This window comes from Hyaena hyaena, unplaced genomic scaffold (genome assembly GCF_003009895.1).
Source record: "Hyaena hyaena isolate Hyena2069 unplaced genomic scaffold, ASM300989v1 scaffold_5, whole genome shotgun sequence".
NCBI lineage: Eukaryota > Metazoa > Chordata > Mammalia > Carnivora > Hyaenidae > Hyaena > Hyaena hyaena.
In genome coordinates this window covers 8,844,220-8,861,199 of record NW_024080637.1, presented here as the reverse complement: position 1 = coordinate 8,861,199, position 16,980 = coordinate 8,844,220, and the positions used below count along the sequence as shown (strand labels likewise).

The following is a 16,980-nucleotide window of genomic DNA, read 5'->3' as shown; positions in this document are numbered from 1 at the left end:
TCTCCTCTCCTCTCCTCTCCTCTCCTCTCCTCTTATACCTAGGGAGATACTTGATACCTTCTTCTTGACACCTTGGGGGCTTAGCCTAGGGACCTATTCCATACTCCAGGCTTTGACCTTTCAACTGTCTGTGGGAAATAAAAGAAGTTTTATTCTTTCATATGGGGAAAATAAGGTGGAAATGTTGGAGAACTCTTGGGCTTTTTTACGTGACACTGAGAAATCCAGGGAAGTTTTTTTCTCCACAGTACTATGAAGGAAAAGGGTGTTAAAAGAATATTATGTGAGTGGTGGGTAATCTAGTCTAGGGCTTCAGGTAAAGCTTGTCCTTTTTAGGGAACTAAGGGATGAATAGGAATTATCCAGTTAATGAAGTGAAGGTAGATCAGTGAAAGCACTTTAAACAATGGGAACAATCTATATAAAAGTCCTAAGGCAGGAAGGCACTTGACTGGTTCAGGCAATGAAAGGTCAGTTTGGCTGGGGTGCAGGGATGATGGGGACTTTAGAGGTAGGCTGGGGCCAGGGCAAACAGAGTCTCTATAGGAGGATAAGTTAAGAAATTTGGATTTTTATCTTAAGAGCAGTGTAGAGCCTTGAAATATTTTTTTGCTTGTTTGTTTTTTAAAAGTTTATTATTTATTTTGAGAGAGAGAAAGCACACACAGTGAGTTGGGGAAGGCCAGAGAAAGAGGGGGAGAGAGAGAGAATCCCAAGCAGATTCCACACTGTCAGCATGGAGTCCAGTGTGGGGCTTGCCCCCTTGAACTATGAGATCATCACGTGACCAAAAATCAAGAGTCAGAGCCTTAACTGACTGAGCCAACCAGATGCCTCTTGTTTATTTTAGGTTTAATCAAGGTAGTGACCTGCTCAGATTTATGTTTTGAAAAGATTCCTCTGGCTACTATATGGAGAAAGATTAGAACAGAGGAAGAGTAGAGAGGAGTTAGAGAAGAGAGGAGTTAGAACATGATGCAGCATTGGGGACAGATTATGGAGGTCTGGATTAGGGTGGTTACAGTTGGAGATAAAATTATACAGAAGGATTTGAGAGATTTTTAGGAGACAGAAGTAGAGGGGTGGACTTTGGATGGATGAAAGATAGGATTTGAGAGAGAAATCATGAGTTGGTTTCAGACATGTTGAGTTTGAAATGCCTGTGAGAAAGCCAAGTGGAAATGTGCTGAGGGAGACTCTGTGTGGTGGGAGAATGGAGAAAATTTGAAATAGCCTTTGCTGAGAATGGGAGAACAAGCCTACTAATGAATCCTTTCCTGCTGTTCCTTCTGCCTGAAACTTACCCCTCAGAGTCTTCACTTGAATGGCTGTTTCTCATTTAAATCTCAGTGTAGATATCAACTCCTCTGGCTTCCCAAACCATCTACATTAAAGTAGAACCCCATTCCCCCTTGTACAAGCTTTCTGATCATCACCCTGCTTTATTTTCTTAACATTTATCACCAGCAGGTTATTTTGTTAATCTGGTTTTCTTAGAAGTATCAAAATCCTTTACTCATTTTTAAAATGGGTTATCTTTATTGTTGAATTGTAAGAGTTTTTTTTATATATATTCTAGATACTAGTCCCTTACCAGATGTATGATTTGTAAATATTTTCTTCCACTTTGTGGTTTGTTTTTTCACTTTCTTGATAGTGTCCTTTGAAAAGCATAAATTTTTTTTTTTTTTTTTAAGTTTGATGTTCAATTTGTTTTTCTTTTGTTGTTTGTGTCTTTGGTGTCATAACTAAGAAACCATTGCATAATCCAAGGTTACAAAGAGTTATACCTATGTTTTCTTTTAAGAGTTTCATAGTTTTACTTTATTATTAATAAGTATAATGGTTTTATATGGTATAGGGTAGGGGTCCATCTTTATTCTTTTGCAAAGGGGTATATCCAGTTGTCTCCGTATTCTTTGTCAGAAAAATTATTCTTTCCCCCATTAGATGGTCTTGGCATCCTTGTCAAAAATCAGTTGACCATAGCTATATGAGTTTATTTCTAGACTTTCCATTCTGTTTCATTGTTCTAATTACTGTGTTTGTTACTGTAGATTTTTTTTTTATTGTTCTGAAATTGAGAATTGTGAGTTCTCCAACTTGTTTTATTGAAGATTGTTTTGGTTATTCTGGGATCAGTTTGTCAATTTCTGCCAAAAAGACAGCTGGGATTTTGATAAGGAATTATATGCAATCTGTCAATTTGGGGAGTATTGCCGTTGTAACAATACTAAGTTTTCCATTCCATGAACATGAGATATCTTTCCATTTATTTAGTTCTCTAACTTCTTTCAACAGTGTTTTGCAGTTTTTATTGTATAAACTTTGTATTTCTAAAAATTAAATTTGTTACTAAGTGTTTTAATATTTTTTGATATTATAAATGGATTTTTAAATGTTTATTTTTGAGAGAGAGAGAGAGTGCACGTGAGTGGAAGAGGGGCAGAGAGAGAGGGAGACAGAGGATCCAAGGCAGGCTCTGCTCTGTCGGTGCAAAGCCTGATGGAGGGGCTCAAACTCACAAACTGCGAGATCCTCATGACCTGAGCTGAAGTCAGACGCTTAACCGACTGAGTCACCCAGGCACCCCTGGAATTGTTTTTTTTTTTTTTTTTGTTTCATTTTTAGATATTTTGTTCCAAGAGTATAGAGGCACAATTGGTTTTTATACATTGGTCTTGTGGTCTGAAAATTTGCTGAACTCATTTATTATCTCCAATAGTTTTTTTGGTGGATTTCTTAGGATTTTCTGTATATAGGTTCTGTCATCTTCCAGTAGTTTTTCTTCCTTACCAATCTGGATGTCTTTTATTTCTTTTTCTAATCTAATTTTCCCAGCTAGAGTGCAGTACAGTGTTGAATAGAAGTGATGAGAGAGGATATCCTTGTCTTGTTCCTGTTCTTAGTTGTAAAGCTTTTAGTCCATTACCATTCATTATTATATTAGCTGTGGGTTTTCATAGATGCCTTTTATCAGGTTGAAGAGGTAACTTTCCATTCCTAGAGTGTTGAGTGATTTTATCATGAAAGAATGTTGGATTTTGTCAAGTACTTTTCCTGATTTTGAGATGATCATGTGATTTTTGTCTATTTTATTAATATGGTATATTATGATTTTTATATGTTGACCCAACCTTGCATTCCTGGAATGAATCCCGCTTGGTCATTGTGTTAGTATCTTTGGGTTGCTACAACAAAAATACCATGGACTGGGTAGATTATAAACAACAGAAATTTTTTTCTTATAGTTCTGGAGGCTGGGATGTCTAAGATCAAGGCACTATAGATTCAATGTCTGATGAGGACCTGCTTCTTGGATGCCCTTTTTTTTTTTTTTTTTTTTTTTCCACTGTAACCTCACCTTGTGGAAGGGGAAGGGAACTCTGCTAGGCTTTTAAAAATAAGGGCACTAATCCCATTCATGAGGGTGATTCCGAAGGCTCCACTTGCTAATTCCATCATCTTGAGGATGAGGATTTCAACATATGAATTTGAGGGGTGGGGGACACAAATTTAGACCATAATCATCATTCTGTATAATCCTTTTTACATGTTGCTGGGTTTGGTTTGCTTGTATTTTGCTGGGGATTTTTACATCTTTATTCACGGTTAAGTGTTGGTCTTGTGATATCTTTGTCTGGTTTTGGTATCAGAATAACACTCGCCTCATAGAAAAAGTTGGAAAGTTTTCCTTCTAAAATTTTGGAAGAGTATGAAAGGTTGTTAGATCCTTAACTTTGATACAATTTATCAGTGAAGCCACCGGGGCCTAAGGCTTTTCTTTGTGATAAGTGTTTTGATTACTAGTTCAATCTCCTGTTATATAGGTCTATGCAGATTTTTTTGTCTTCTTTAGTCAGAATCGTTTTTGTTTCTCTAAGGTTGTTAGTAATGTCTCCTCTTTTATTCCTGATTTTAATAATGTTAGTCCTCTTTTTTTCTTGGTTAGTAAAGCTAAATTGTCCGTTTTGTTGATCTTTTCAAGGAACCAATGTTTGGTTTCATTGATTTTTTGTTTTTCTGTTTTCTAATCATTTATTTCTGCTGTGATCTTTATCATTTCCTTTCTTCTGCTTGCTTTAGATTTAGCGCTCTACTTTGTGTTATTATTTAAGGTAAAAAGTTAGGTTCTTGATTTCAGATCTTTCTTTTGTAATGTAGGCTTTTACAGTTAGAACTTTCTCACTAAGAACTGCTTTCACTATCTCCTGTAAATGTTGGTATGTTGTTTTCATTTTCATATCACAAATATTTTCTAATTTCCCTTCCGATTTTTTTCTTTGACCCATTCATTATTTAGGAGTATATCATTTAATTTCCACATAGTTGTGAATTTCCCAAATTTCCTTCTGTTATTGAGCTCTGCTTTTAACACATGATGATCAAAGAACATGCTTTGAATTGTTTCCATCCTCATAAATTTATTGAACTTTGTTTTATGGCCTACCATTTGGTCTGTCTTAGAGAATGTACCATGTGTACTTGAAAAGAATGTGTTTTTAAGCAGATTCTTTTTTTTAAGTTTATTTATGTATGTTTTTTAGTAACCTCAACACCCAACACAAGGGTCAGACTCCTGACTCCAAGATCAAGAGTCACATGCTCTTCTGACTGAGCCAGCCAGATGCCCTATAAGCTGTTTTATTTTAAAGGCACAATGTAAAAAAAAAAAAAAAAGGGCACAGTGTAAGGACGCCTGGCTGGCTCAACTGATTACACATCTGGCTCTTGATTTCACCTCACATCATGATCTCACTGTCCTAAGATCGAGCTTGCTGTGTGGGGCTCTGCACTGGGCATGGAGCCTACTTGGTATTCTCTCCTCCCTCTGCCTCTAACCCACTCGTGCTCACTTTTTCTCTCTCACATACACAAATAAAGGCATAATGTGTTGCAGACATTGCTTCCATTCATAGCCCACTGGCCAATATATAGATCAATAGCCTATATCTAGCTGAAAGGGAGGCTGGAAGTGTAATATCCAACAGGAGAGCCATGTGTTCAGTTAAAACTTGGGGTTTGGAGGGTTTTATTACTGAAAGGAAGAAGAGAGAATGGATATTGGGGAATCTCTTTTTCAGTCTTGTCTTTTTCCTTGTTCCTCTCTGCACTCTGTGCTTGGATCTGTTACTCTCCTATGAATAGTTTGTGTGTAGAGTTTTCTATACCTGTGCCTTTGCTGGTGTTGTTTCCTTGGACTGGACTGCCCTTTTCTTGCTACCTCCTCTTCTCATTAGAATCTTTTTTTTTTTTTTTAAGTCCTAGATTGAAACTTGAAATCTCTTCACTTCAGTATTGCCTTCCCTGATCTTTTTCCATGGCAGGGAGCCTTCTGTAGTTCACATCACTTTGTCCCTGTATTCATGTAATTTATTTTTCATTGTATTGCACTTATTTACATGCTGATCTTTTTTTTTTTTTGGACATTTTAACTTTTTATTTATTTTTAATGTTTATTTTTGAAAGAGAAAGAGGAAGGAGGGAGGAAGAGTAGGAGGGGCAGAGAGAGAAGGGGACAGAGGATCTGAAGCAGGCTCTGTGTTGACAACAGAGATCCTAATATGGAGCTCAAACCCACAAACCATGAGATCATGACCTCAGCTGAAGTTGGATGCCTAACCAGTTGAGCCACCCAGGTTCCCCTTTTTTGGACATTTTAAAGAGTCTAAGCCAATTATTTTGTAGGATATTTCACATTCAGGATTTGTCTGATTGTTTCTAGTTACATTTGTTTAACTAGTTTTTCTAGTTACATTTAATTATTTTCACTTATTTCTTTCCGTGTTTTCTAATTCATAACCCTAATAGTGGTACCATCATTGGGGCCTGTCTTACCCTTTTCCTGTTTACTATAGCCATAATTTTAAAAGTGGAAGAGTAATTGAGGATGAATGTTTTGGTTCTTACCTTGAGTTGTATTCTATTTCTCATTGAGTATTTTCAAACTAATTATTATTTTTTGTGTTTGTCTTGACACTTTTGAAGATAAGTCTAGGGTATGGTAAAGGTTTTTGTTTAGGGAATGTTTTTGTTAACTGTGTTTTGCTAACTGTATTTGTTCACAAAAAACTCTTACAACTGCAGTTGGTATTTAAGTTTTTAATAAAATGTATGAGTCCTTCTTGTATTTTAAGTGGAATAAGAAAAGACTATCTTCTATACTTAAAAAATTTTTTTTAATGTTTTTATTTATTTGCGAGAGCTAGAGAGAGCGTGAGCAGGGGAGGAGCAGAGAGGGAGGGTGACACAGAATCTGAAGCAGGCTCCAGGCTCTGAGCTGTCAGCACAGAGCCCGATGCAGGGCTCGAACTCACGAACTGTTAGGACATGACCTGAGCCGAGGTTGGATGCTTAACTGACTGAGCCACCCAGGCACCCCTGTCTTCTATACTTTAATAATCCTTTTTGAACATGAATTCCTATGGCTCAGTACTTTTTTTTTTTTTTGAAGAGAATCAACTTTGATTTATCATTGAAATATTGTTACATTCATAAGTTTAGGATAGAAAAATAGGCTATGTTCATAGAAAGTACTGAAGGCAATGAAAAGGATAAAGCAGATTTTTATGTACAGACATGCAGGTATCCCCAAGAAATACTTATTTTTCTAGCTTTATTGAGATATAATTGATTATAACATTATATAAATTTAAGGTACACAGTGTGATAATATATATGTGTATATTGCAAAATGATAACTATAGTAAGGTTAGTTAACATCATCTATCACCTCACATAGTTAACCTTTTGTGTGTGTGTGTGTGTGTGGTGAGGACTTTTAAGATCTGCTTTATTAGTAACTTTTAAGTATGCAATATAGTATTAACTATAGTAACCATGCTGTATATTAAATCCTGTGTAGTCATAACTGGAAGTTTTCCTGTGGCTCAGTACATTGGATGCAGGGCATCTGTGGCTTAAAGTGGAACAATTTTTTTTTAAAACATAATTTCATGATATGGCTTCTTTTACTTCTCACTCATATAGGGGAGTACAGAAAAATACGAGTTGTGGAGGTATTAAATCTTTCTAAAACTTTGATTATTTGATGTTTCACTTTATTACACATGACTAAATTTAATTTTAGGAATATTTATTGAATATCAACATAAGGCTTATTATGCAGAATATAGCCTTTGCTCAGCTCAGTCTAGTAAGGGAGACTTAAAAGGTAAGCAACATTTCATTAATAAATATTTTTTGAGCATCTAATGTGTGCCAGACACTGTTCTGGAGTGTAAGTCCGATACAATTCCCACTTCCTAAGGAATATGCAGTCTCGTGAGTGACTGAGACAAGTAAACTAGCCATTATAGCACAGGGTGGTGCACGTCATGACAGGGGAACATACAGGAGACTCTCAGAGCCCAGGATAGGAATCCAAATCAGAGGTAAGGTAAGGTGCTTGATGAGTGATGGAAAGGCAGAAAATTAGAGTCACGCATATTCCAAGCTGACGAACATTGGATGAGAAATCTCAGAGGCAAAAAAAATATGACCTATTTGGGGAATTGAAAAGAGATAAAGCAATGTTTCTCAAATTGTGGTCCTCTATCTTCCTGACTCATAATCATCTGGGAATGAATCTTAAGCCTTTAGGTGATTCTTAGCTTTCTAGGTGTTTCTCAAATTCTTTAAAATGTGAGAAACACTGAGCGAGAGTCAAGAGGCATGAGGAGGAATGAAAATTATAGTGTAATATATGCTACATTAAAGGCACCCATAAAGTTCTATGATTAGGTTTATTTATATAGACTATAAAAGGTTTTCATTTTATTTTTTTATGGTTGATATTCAATATTATATTAGTTTCATTTGTACTGCTTAGTGATTCAACATTTCACTGCTCACCACAAGTATAGTTACCATCTGTCAACATACAAAGTTATTATGACATTACTGACTATAATTCTCTGTGCTGTGCTTTTCATCCCCATGATTTACTTATTTTATAACTGGATAACTGGAAGTTTATACCTCTTAATCCTCTTCACCTATTTTGCCCATCCCCCTACGTCCTCCCCTGTGGCAACCACCAGTTCTCTGTATTTATCAGTCTGTTTTTTTTAGATTTTTACAGATAAATGGAATTATATTGTATTTATCTTTCTCTGTTTGACTTATTTCACTTAGCATAATACCCCATACGCCCATCCATGTTGTCACAAATGGTAAGATTTCATTCTTTGTTATGGCTGAGTAACATGCCATTGTGTGTGTGTGTGTGTGTACAAATTAATTTTTTTGTTTTCTTTGGAGAAATACCCAGAAGTGGAATTACTGGATCATATGGTATTTGTATTTTTAGTTTTTTGAGGAACCTCCATACTGTTTTCTGTAGTGGGTGCACCAATTTACATTTCCACCAACAGTGCACCAACATTCTCACCACGACTTTAAAACATTCATTTGAAACTGCTGATTCCTACCCTTATTGATTTTGGGGGTTGTAGGGGGATGGGGAGAAGGGAGGGATATTACTACTGTAATTTTTTTCTCTTTATCCCCAGATGATTCTATAAACAGTATATTAATCTTTATTCATCGAATGTTTTTGTTTTTCTTCTAGTCCAAGGACAAAATGATGAGAGGCTCTCGCAGAGGATGTGTTAGACTCAGAGTGAGTATTCATTTTATGAAAACCAATTTTGACAAAAAGATATTTGACGGATCATGGAGGTCTAAGAGTCGTTTTCTCACTAATTGTTGGGATGGGCAACTAAGGCTCAGGCAGAAAAAAAACAATTTCTCCGGTGTAACTGCTAGTGCCTGAACCAGGGCCAGAACTCAGTGTTTTTGGTCAATGATTTAATGTTATATTCATGACTTAATGCAGCAACTGATTTTTTTATTTCTTTAACCTCTACTTTACAGTCAGAGACAAGGGCTAGAAATCAAATGAGTTGTAGTATTGGTAGTAGAGCAAAGAGTAGAAATAAGTCTGGAAATCCCCACTTATAGTTGCTTTGTTTTTCCTATTCAGTACTGTTTAATAAGGTTCTACGTGGCAGTGATATCTAGTAGAAATATAATGTGAGCCACATATATAACTTAAAATTTTGTTGTAACCGCATTAAAAAGGAAAAACAAACAGGTGAAGTTAATTTTAATAATATATTTTGTTTGGGCCAGTATATCCAGAATGTTATTATTTCAACATGTAATCAATAGAAATTATTAATGAGATATTTTACATTATTTTTTTCATATTAAGTCTTCATAATCCAGTGTCCTTTACATGTATGGCATATCTCAGTTCAGACTAGCTGCATATCAGGTGCCCAGTAACCACATATGGCTAGTGGCTACCTTACTGGAGTTTCCATCATTATCCAGATTGCTAAAGGCAAGAAAAAGTACTTGATTGGGGATACAATATCTAGTACTGCATTATTAGTAAGCCTGCCTTTAACATAACTACTGGGTAAATCAGCTTCTAGTAGTCTTTGCTTCCTCAGGCTCCTCTTGTGCTCTCTCTGCCATCTCTTCTCCGCATATTTACTTTTGAAGATGTGAATATGTTTGGTAAACATATTATTGTCTTTATTAGCAGTAGCTAATTGAAAGAAATGGGAAATAACTATGAGAAAGAAACCAAATTCTTTTTTTTTTTCATTCAATTTATTGAAACTAAAAAACCCCCAAAACAGTGAACTTTTCTCCTACCCCATCCCTGGCTTCTGGCAACTACCAACTGTTCTCTGTATCTGTGAGCTTGGTGTGTGTTTTGTTGTTATTGTTGTTTTTTTAGGTTTCCACAGGTAAGAGAAATCAGACAGCATTTGGTTTTCTCTGTCTGACTTGTTTCACCTGGTATAACAGCCTCACAGTCAATTCATGTTGCAAATGACTAGATTTCATTCATTTTTAATGGTTGAATAATACTCCAGTGTGTGTGTGTGTGTGTGTGTGTGTACATAAAGATAGATATATAAAGAAATATATATAACACAATTTCTTTATCCATCCATCAGTGGACACTTAAGTAGCTTTCATATCTTTGCTGTTACAAATAATGCTGCGGTGAACATGGGGTGCATACATCTTTTTAAATTAGTATTTTGATGCTCTTCAGGTAAATACATAGAAGTGTAATTGCTGGGTCCTGTGGTAGTTCTCTCTTTAATTTTGGAGCCACCTCACACTGTTTTTCTTTAGCGGCTGCACCAGTTTACATTTCTACCAGCATTGCATGAGAGTTCTGTTTTCTCCATATCCTCACGGACACTTGTTACTTCTTGTCCTTTTTTTTTTTTTAGTTGCTTCATAAAAACATTTATGATATTTCCCTTCATTTTCTTTCTTTTTTTTATTGAGGTAAAGTTGATTTATAGCATTAAATTAATTTTAGGTATACAGTATAATAATTTGATATTTGTATATACTACAAAGTGATTACAGTAATCTTGTTACCATCTACCACCATACAGTTGACTGCCTTCACCTATTGTGTACCTTCCAGCTCTCTTCCCCGCTGATGCCCAGTCTGTTCTCTCTATCCATGAGTTTTATTTGTTCATCTGTTTTCTTTGAATAAATACCCAGAACTAGAATGGCTGGATCATATATGTGATCATATATATGACCATATATATGGTAGTTCTATTTAATTTTTTGAAGAACCACCATACTGTTTTCCATAGTGGCTGCACCAATTTACATTCCCACCAACAGTGTACAAGCTTTCCTTTTCTCCATGTTCTCTACAACACTTGTTATTTCTGTTTTTTTGATAATAGTCGTTCTAATAGGTGTGAGGTGCTATCTCATGTTTTTGATTTGCATTTCCCTGATAATCAGTGATGTTGAACATCTTCTCATGTGCTTTTTGGCCACCTTGTGTCTTCTTTGGAATAATGTGTTTAAATGGGCACATCCTCTGCTCATTTTTAAATTGAGTTGTTTGGGTTTTTTTGCTATTGAATGTATGAGTTCTTTATATATTGTGGATATTAACCTCTTATTGGGTATGTGATTTGCAAATATTTCTCCCATTTAATAAGTTGCCTTCTCATTTTGTTGATGATGTCATTTGCAATGCAGAAGATTTTAGTTTGATGTCATGCCACTTGTTTATTTTTGCTCTTTTTGCCTCTGCTTTTGGAGTCAGAACAATGTCAAGGAGCTTACCACCTATGTTTACCTTGAGTTTTATGGTTTCAGGTCTTATGTTCAAGTCTTTAATCCATTTTGAGTTAATAATTGTGTGCTGTATAAGAAAATGGTCCACCTTCATTCTTTTGCATTTTGTTGTCTAGTTTTCCCAGCAGCATTTATTGAAGAGACTGTTCTTTTCTCATTGTATGTTGTTGGCTCCACTGTCATAAATTAACTGACTAGAGATGTGTGGGTTTATTTCTGGGCTCTCTATTCTGTTCCATTGATCGATGTGTCTGAAAAATGCTCACAGGCTAAGGGTTCAGTTCTGTAAGCCCGCCCTCCACCCTTTACTTCAAATAACCAATTGTAAGTCCTAGGTTTTTATTACTTGTGTTTTGACGGATCAGCTGCAGGTTGGAGGTTCCAGCATCTTCCTCTTTAGGTTTGATTAATTTTCTAGAGCAACTCAGAACTCAGGGAAACATGTTTGCCAGTTTACTAAAGGATATGAATCAGCAGCCAGATAAAGAGGTTTAAGACAAGATAAGGGTAAAGGAGTGTGTCCTCTTTAGGCATACCACCGTCTCCCATCTCCATGTGTTCAATAACCTGGAACCTCTCTGAACCCAGTCCTTTTGGGTTTTTATGAAGTTTCAGTGCATAGTCATGATTGACTAAGTGTTTTTTTTTTTTTTTTAAATATTTTTATTTATTTCTAGGAGAGAGAGAGAGAGAGACAGCGTGAGCAGGGGAGGGTCAGAGAGAGAGGGAGTCACAGACTGAAAGAGGCTCCAGGCTCTGAGCTGGCAGTCAGCACAGAGCCCGACGCGGGGCTCGAACCCACGAACCGCGAGATCATGACCTAAGCAAAAGTCGGATGCTTAACCGACTAAGCCACCCAGGCGCCCCATGATTGACTAAGTCTTTAGTCTGATTCAGGCTTCAACCTCCCTTTCCTCTCCATACTTGGAGGTGGGGTGGACTAAAAGTTCCAACTGTGTAATCACATACTTGGTCCCCCTGGCAACAAGCCCCCTTTCTTATGTGGGTTGTAAAGTTTTCCTCATTAACATAAGAAAAGACACTTTAATCACTCTCAGTACCTAGGAAATTTCAAAGATTTTGGGTGCTATGAGTCAGAAACTATAGAAGAAGATCAAATATATGTGAGAAATAATTTTGGTCTTCTGAATAGCCAAATATATTTGTTATAAATCACTGTGTTGCAGGTTGATTTTTAGTTTTATACCCTTATGTTCAGAGAAGATGCTTCATATGATTTCAGTCCTCTTAAATGTATTGAGACTTGTTTTGTGGCCTAATGGGATCTGTCCTGAAGAATGTTGCGTGTGCACTTAAGCAGAATGTTTAGTTTGCTGCTTTGAATGGAATGTTCTGTATTTATATATTAAGTCCATTTGGTCTAGTGTGTCTTTTAAGGCCAGTGCTTCTGTATTGATTGATTTTCTGTCTGGTTGATCTATCCATTAATGAAAGTAGGTTATTGAAGTCCCCTACAATTATTGTTTTGTTATCATTTTCTTCCTTTAGGTCTGTTAACATTTTTATTATATATTTTGGTTCTATGTTGGGTGCATAAAAATTTACAAACATTATATCTTGTTGTTGGATTGACCCATTTATCATTATCCAGTACCATTCTTCATCTTTTATTACGGTCTTTGTTTAAAAGTCTGTTTTGTCTGATATAAGAATAGGTACACCAGTTTTCTTTTTTATTTGTACAGAGTATCTTTTTCTGTCCCTTCAGTTTCATTCTGCATGTGTCCTTTGATCTGAAATGTCTTTCAGATGACATATAAAAGAGTCTAGTTGTTTGTTTGTTTAATCCATTCAGCCACTCTGTCTTTTGATTGGAGAATTTAGTTCATTTACATTTAAAGTAATCATTGATAAGTATGTATTTATTGCTGTTTTGTTATTTGTTTTCTGGTTGTCTTTGTAGTTCCTCTCTGTTCTTTTTTCTTCTGTTGTTCTCTACCCTTGTAGTTTCATGTCCTTCTTTAGTATTATGTTTAGATTCCTTTTTCATTATAGGTTTTTGCTTTGCAGTTGCCATGAGATTCACAAATAACAGCCTTTATGTATAACAGTATATGTTATGTTACTAACAACTTATAAAAACTCTATATTTTTGTTATCCCCCCACTATGTTTTATGTTTTTGATGTCATATTTTACATCTTTTTATTTTGTGTATCCCTTAACTAATTATTGTAGTTATAGTTGGTTTTACTATTTTTGTCTTTTAACCTTTATACCAGCTTTAAAAATGGTTATTCTCTCACCTTTACTATATATTAGCCTTACCGGTGAGTTTTTTACTTCCATATGTTTTCTGGTTATTAGATAGTGCCTTTTCTTTTTAGCTCAAAGATGTCATTTTAACATTTCTTAAAAGGCCAGTGTAGTGGTGATGAACTCCTTTATCTTGTACCTGTCTGGAAAACTTTCTCTCTCTCCTTAACTTTTGAACGATAACTTTGCTGACTACAGTATTCTTGGTTGGAAGTTTTTTCTTTCAGCACTTTGAATATAACATTTACTCTCTTCTGACCTGTGAAGTTTCTGCTGAAAAATCTTACATGAGTTCTCTTGTATATCACAAGTTTTTTTTTTTTTTTTTAAGATTCTCTCTTTAACTTCTGATATTTATTTATTTTTAAAAGTTTATTTATTTATTCAGAGACAGCATGCATGCAAGCAGGGGAGGGGCAGAAAGAGAGGAAGAGAGAATCCCAAGCAGGCTCCACCCCAGCAGTGTGGAGCCTGGTGCAGGGCTTGAACCCACAAACTGTGAGATCATGACCTGAGCTGAAACCAAAAGTTGGACACTTAACTGACTGAACCACTCAGGTGCTCCTGACATTTTAATTATAATGTGTCTTGGTATGGATATCTTTGGGTTCATCTTAATGGGGATTCTCTGTACTTCCTGGACCTGGATGTCTGTTTCTTTCCCCAGGGTAGGGAAATTTTCAACCACTATTTCTTCAAATAAGACTCCTACCCCTTTCTCTTGCTTTTCTGAGAACCCTGTGATGCGAATGTTAGTTTATTTGTTGTTGTCTCATACATCCCTTAAACTGTCTTCCTTTTTTTTTTCTCCCCATCCTTTTGCTATTCTGCTTGGGTGAATTCCACTGCTTTGTCTTCAAGTTGGCTGTTCTTTTCTTCTGCTTCATTTAATCTGCTGTTGAACCCTTTTAGTGTTTTTTGTTTGTTTGTTTGTTTGTTTTTAAGTAGTCTCTGTGTCTAGTGTGGAGCCCAATGTGGGGCTTGAACTCACAACCCTGAGATCAAGACCTGAGCTGAGATCAAGAGTTGGATGCTTAACCAACTGGGCCACTGAGACACCCCTCAAATATATTTTTGAGTTCAGTTAGTGTATTCAGTTCTGGGACTTCTGTTTTGTACTTTTTCATATTTTCTATTTCTCGAAGTTCTCACTATGTTTATCCATTCTTCTCTCTGGTTTGGTGAGCATCCTCATGACTATTAATTTGAACTCTCAATCATGTAAATTAGTTGTCTCTGTTTCTAGGGTTTTTTTCTGAGGTTTTTATCTTGGTCTTTCATTTGGAACATATGCCTCTGTTTCTTCATTTTGCTTGACTCTCACCCACCTCTCCCAGTCTTGAAGGAGGAGTCTTGTGTAGGAGGTGCAACTTTGTCATTCAGCCCTTCCTCAGCTCTTGGTTGTCTCTCGAACCTTAATGCTTGTCCAAGCAGCCTATTATATTTGTAACAGCTCCCAGTAGTTCAGGATGTGCCAAGACCTGTCAGTGTCCCAAAGGGGAGGATCTTAGCACCTATATTCAAACTGACTGGAAAGCAGACTGAGGTCTGAGCTTTTAAATGTATGTGATTATAGGGACACCTGGGTGGCTCAGTTGGTTAAGTGTCTGACTTTAGCTCAGGTCATGATCTCATGGTTTATGAGTTCATGCCCCATGTTGGGCTCTGTGCTGACAGCTCAGAGCCTGGAGCCTGCTTTGGATTCTGTGTCTCCCTTTCTTCCTCTTCCTGACTCGCTCTCTGTCTCTCAAAAATAAATAAACATTAAAAAAATTAATAACCCCCCCCACAAAAGTATGCAATTATATACAGACCTTTGGGACTCTAAATGTAAGCCCTACTGGCCATCAGAGCCAGCCTATCTAGAGGCATCCTCTGGATGTCAGTCACACAGAAATTGGGGCTGCAGATCCATGTATGAGTTCTTTTTTGGGTGATACCAGTGAACTCGAGCAAGGCAGAGGAAGAGGGCCAAGATGGTGTCCATAGCCCATGTTTCTTGAGAACAGCTCCATAGGTCATTAAACATTATGTGCCAAATGTGAAGTCTGCCCCTCAAACCAAGGCTACTGGGTGAGCAAAGGGGCCCCTTTTACAGAAAGACTGGGGAATGTGCTATAATCTGCTGTTTGTGTAGTTGTAGCCTGCCAAGAACCATCTCTTCTATTACCACAGTCTTGTGGGACCCAGAAGTGCTACCCACCCTGGCCACTAGAGCCAGGTGATTCAGGGACATTCTTTGGGCAGTAGGCAGAAAATCTGGGACTTCAGGCATAGAAACCAGGGCACCAGACATGTGTAAAGCTTTTGTGCAGGAGGTAGTGGTCCTCTGGAGTGCAGCAGAGGGTGAATGTGAAGGTAGCACCTTCCCCCCCCCCCCCCCCCCCCCCCCGCCCCAGGCCCGAGATGCATGTTTGATTAGAAGCCCCTCAGGCTATAGTCCTGATGTGTAGCTAGTTTACTTCACAGAAAGACTGAGTTCCTGGATCTGTTGCCTCTTGTACTCGGGTGGTAGCCATTTAAGAATTTTTTCTCTGTTGGTTAGACTGTGGGACCCACAAGTGTAAGCCCCACTGGTTACCAAAGTAAGGTGATATAGAGGGTCCCCTGGTAGCAATTACAAAACTCAGGGCACCAGACAAGTATACTCTCCCTTGTGGGTGGCACCAATTATTACAGTCCTGTGGGACCAGGGATGCAAGCTCCCCTGGTCTCAAGATCAAGAGGCATCTCCTAGGCAGTAGCCCCCAAAATTGGGCACCAGACACATGAAGCTCCCTTCTAAGAGATACTAGTATCCTTGAGCATAGCAAGAGGAGAGTGTGAAAATGGTATCTACCAGTTTCTATCCGTGTATAGTATTCCAAGAGGCTTTTAGATGTGTGTGTTAAAATTAGATGCCTGCCCTGTTAGGCTGATGCTTTAATATTAGCAGGTGAGCCTCCTTCACTTTAAGTCTGGGTGTAATCAGCTATCTGTGAGCTGGGCCTTGGGGTGGGTGAATCAGAGCACTTGAACCCTTTAAGAGCAGTTTCCCTGCTTGCTGGAGTCTTGTGGGTCTCCAGATGGAAGCCCCAGTTAATTTTCAAAGATGTTTTGTCTCTCAAGTGTATATCTTAAAAGTTAGGATGCCCACTGTGAGGTCTGAAGCCTTTGCTCTTCAAGGAGAAGCTCCAGGCTTTGAGTTCTTTCCTGGTTATGGGATGTAGTACCTAGAGTATGGTTTATGGTAAGATTTTTGTCGAGGCCTCTCCTACACACTTTGATGTGGTTTTCATCTCATTTACTGGATGTGTTGTTTGTCACTCAGCCAGCATTTAAGATTTTTGAAAGAGGAAATTATTCCACATACAACTTTTGACTTGGTATGTTTGTGGGAGGAGGTGAGTTCAGGATCTTCCTATGTTGACATCTTGTATCGGAATCCAGAAACAAAATCTAAGCGGGGGTTGGGGGCGTGGGGTGTGGATCTGCAGAGCTAGACATAAGTATGGTAAGTTTGCAGGATGGAAATGAGATAGGCTTGTTCTGAGCAGATGATGTATATGTGATAGCATAA

General features: G+C 37.4%; 1 protein-coding gene across 1 annotated transcript in view; it reads left to right on the top strand.

Moving 5' to 3' along the window:
* The window catches only part of OSBPL9 (oxysterol binding protein like 9), a 177,717-nt gene that overhangs the window by 24,859 nt on the left and 135,878 nt on the right, over positions 1–16,980 (top strand). The window contains exon 2 of the mRNA XM_039238149.1: positions 8,573–8,623. Coding sequence (XP_039094080.1) covers positions 8,573–8,623 — 51 coding nt within the window. The remainder of the gene's footprint in view (positions 1–8,572; positions 8,624–16,980) is intronic.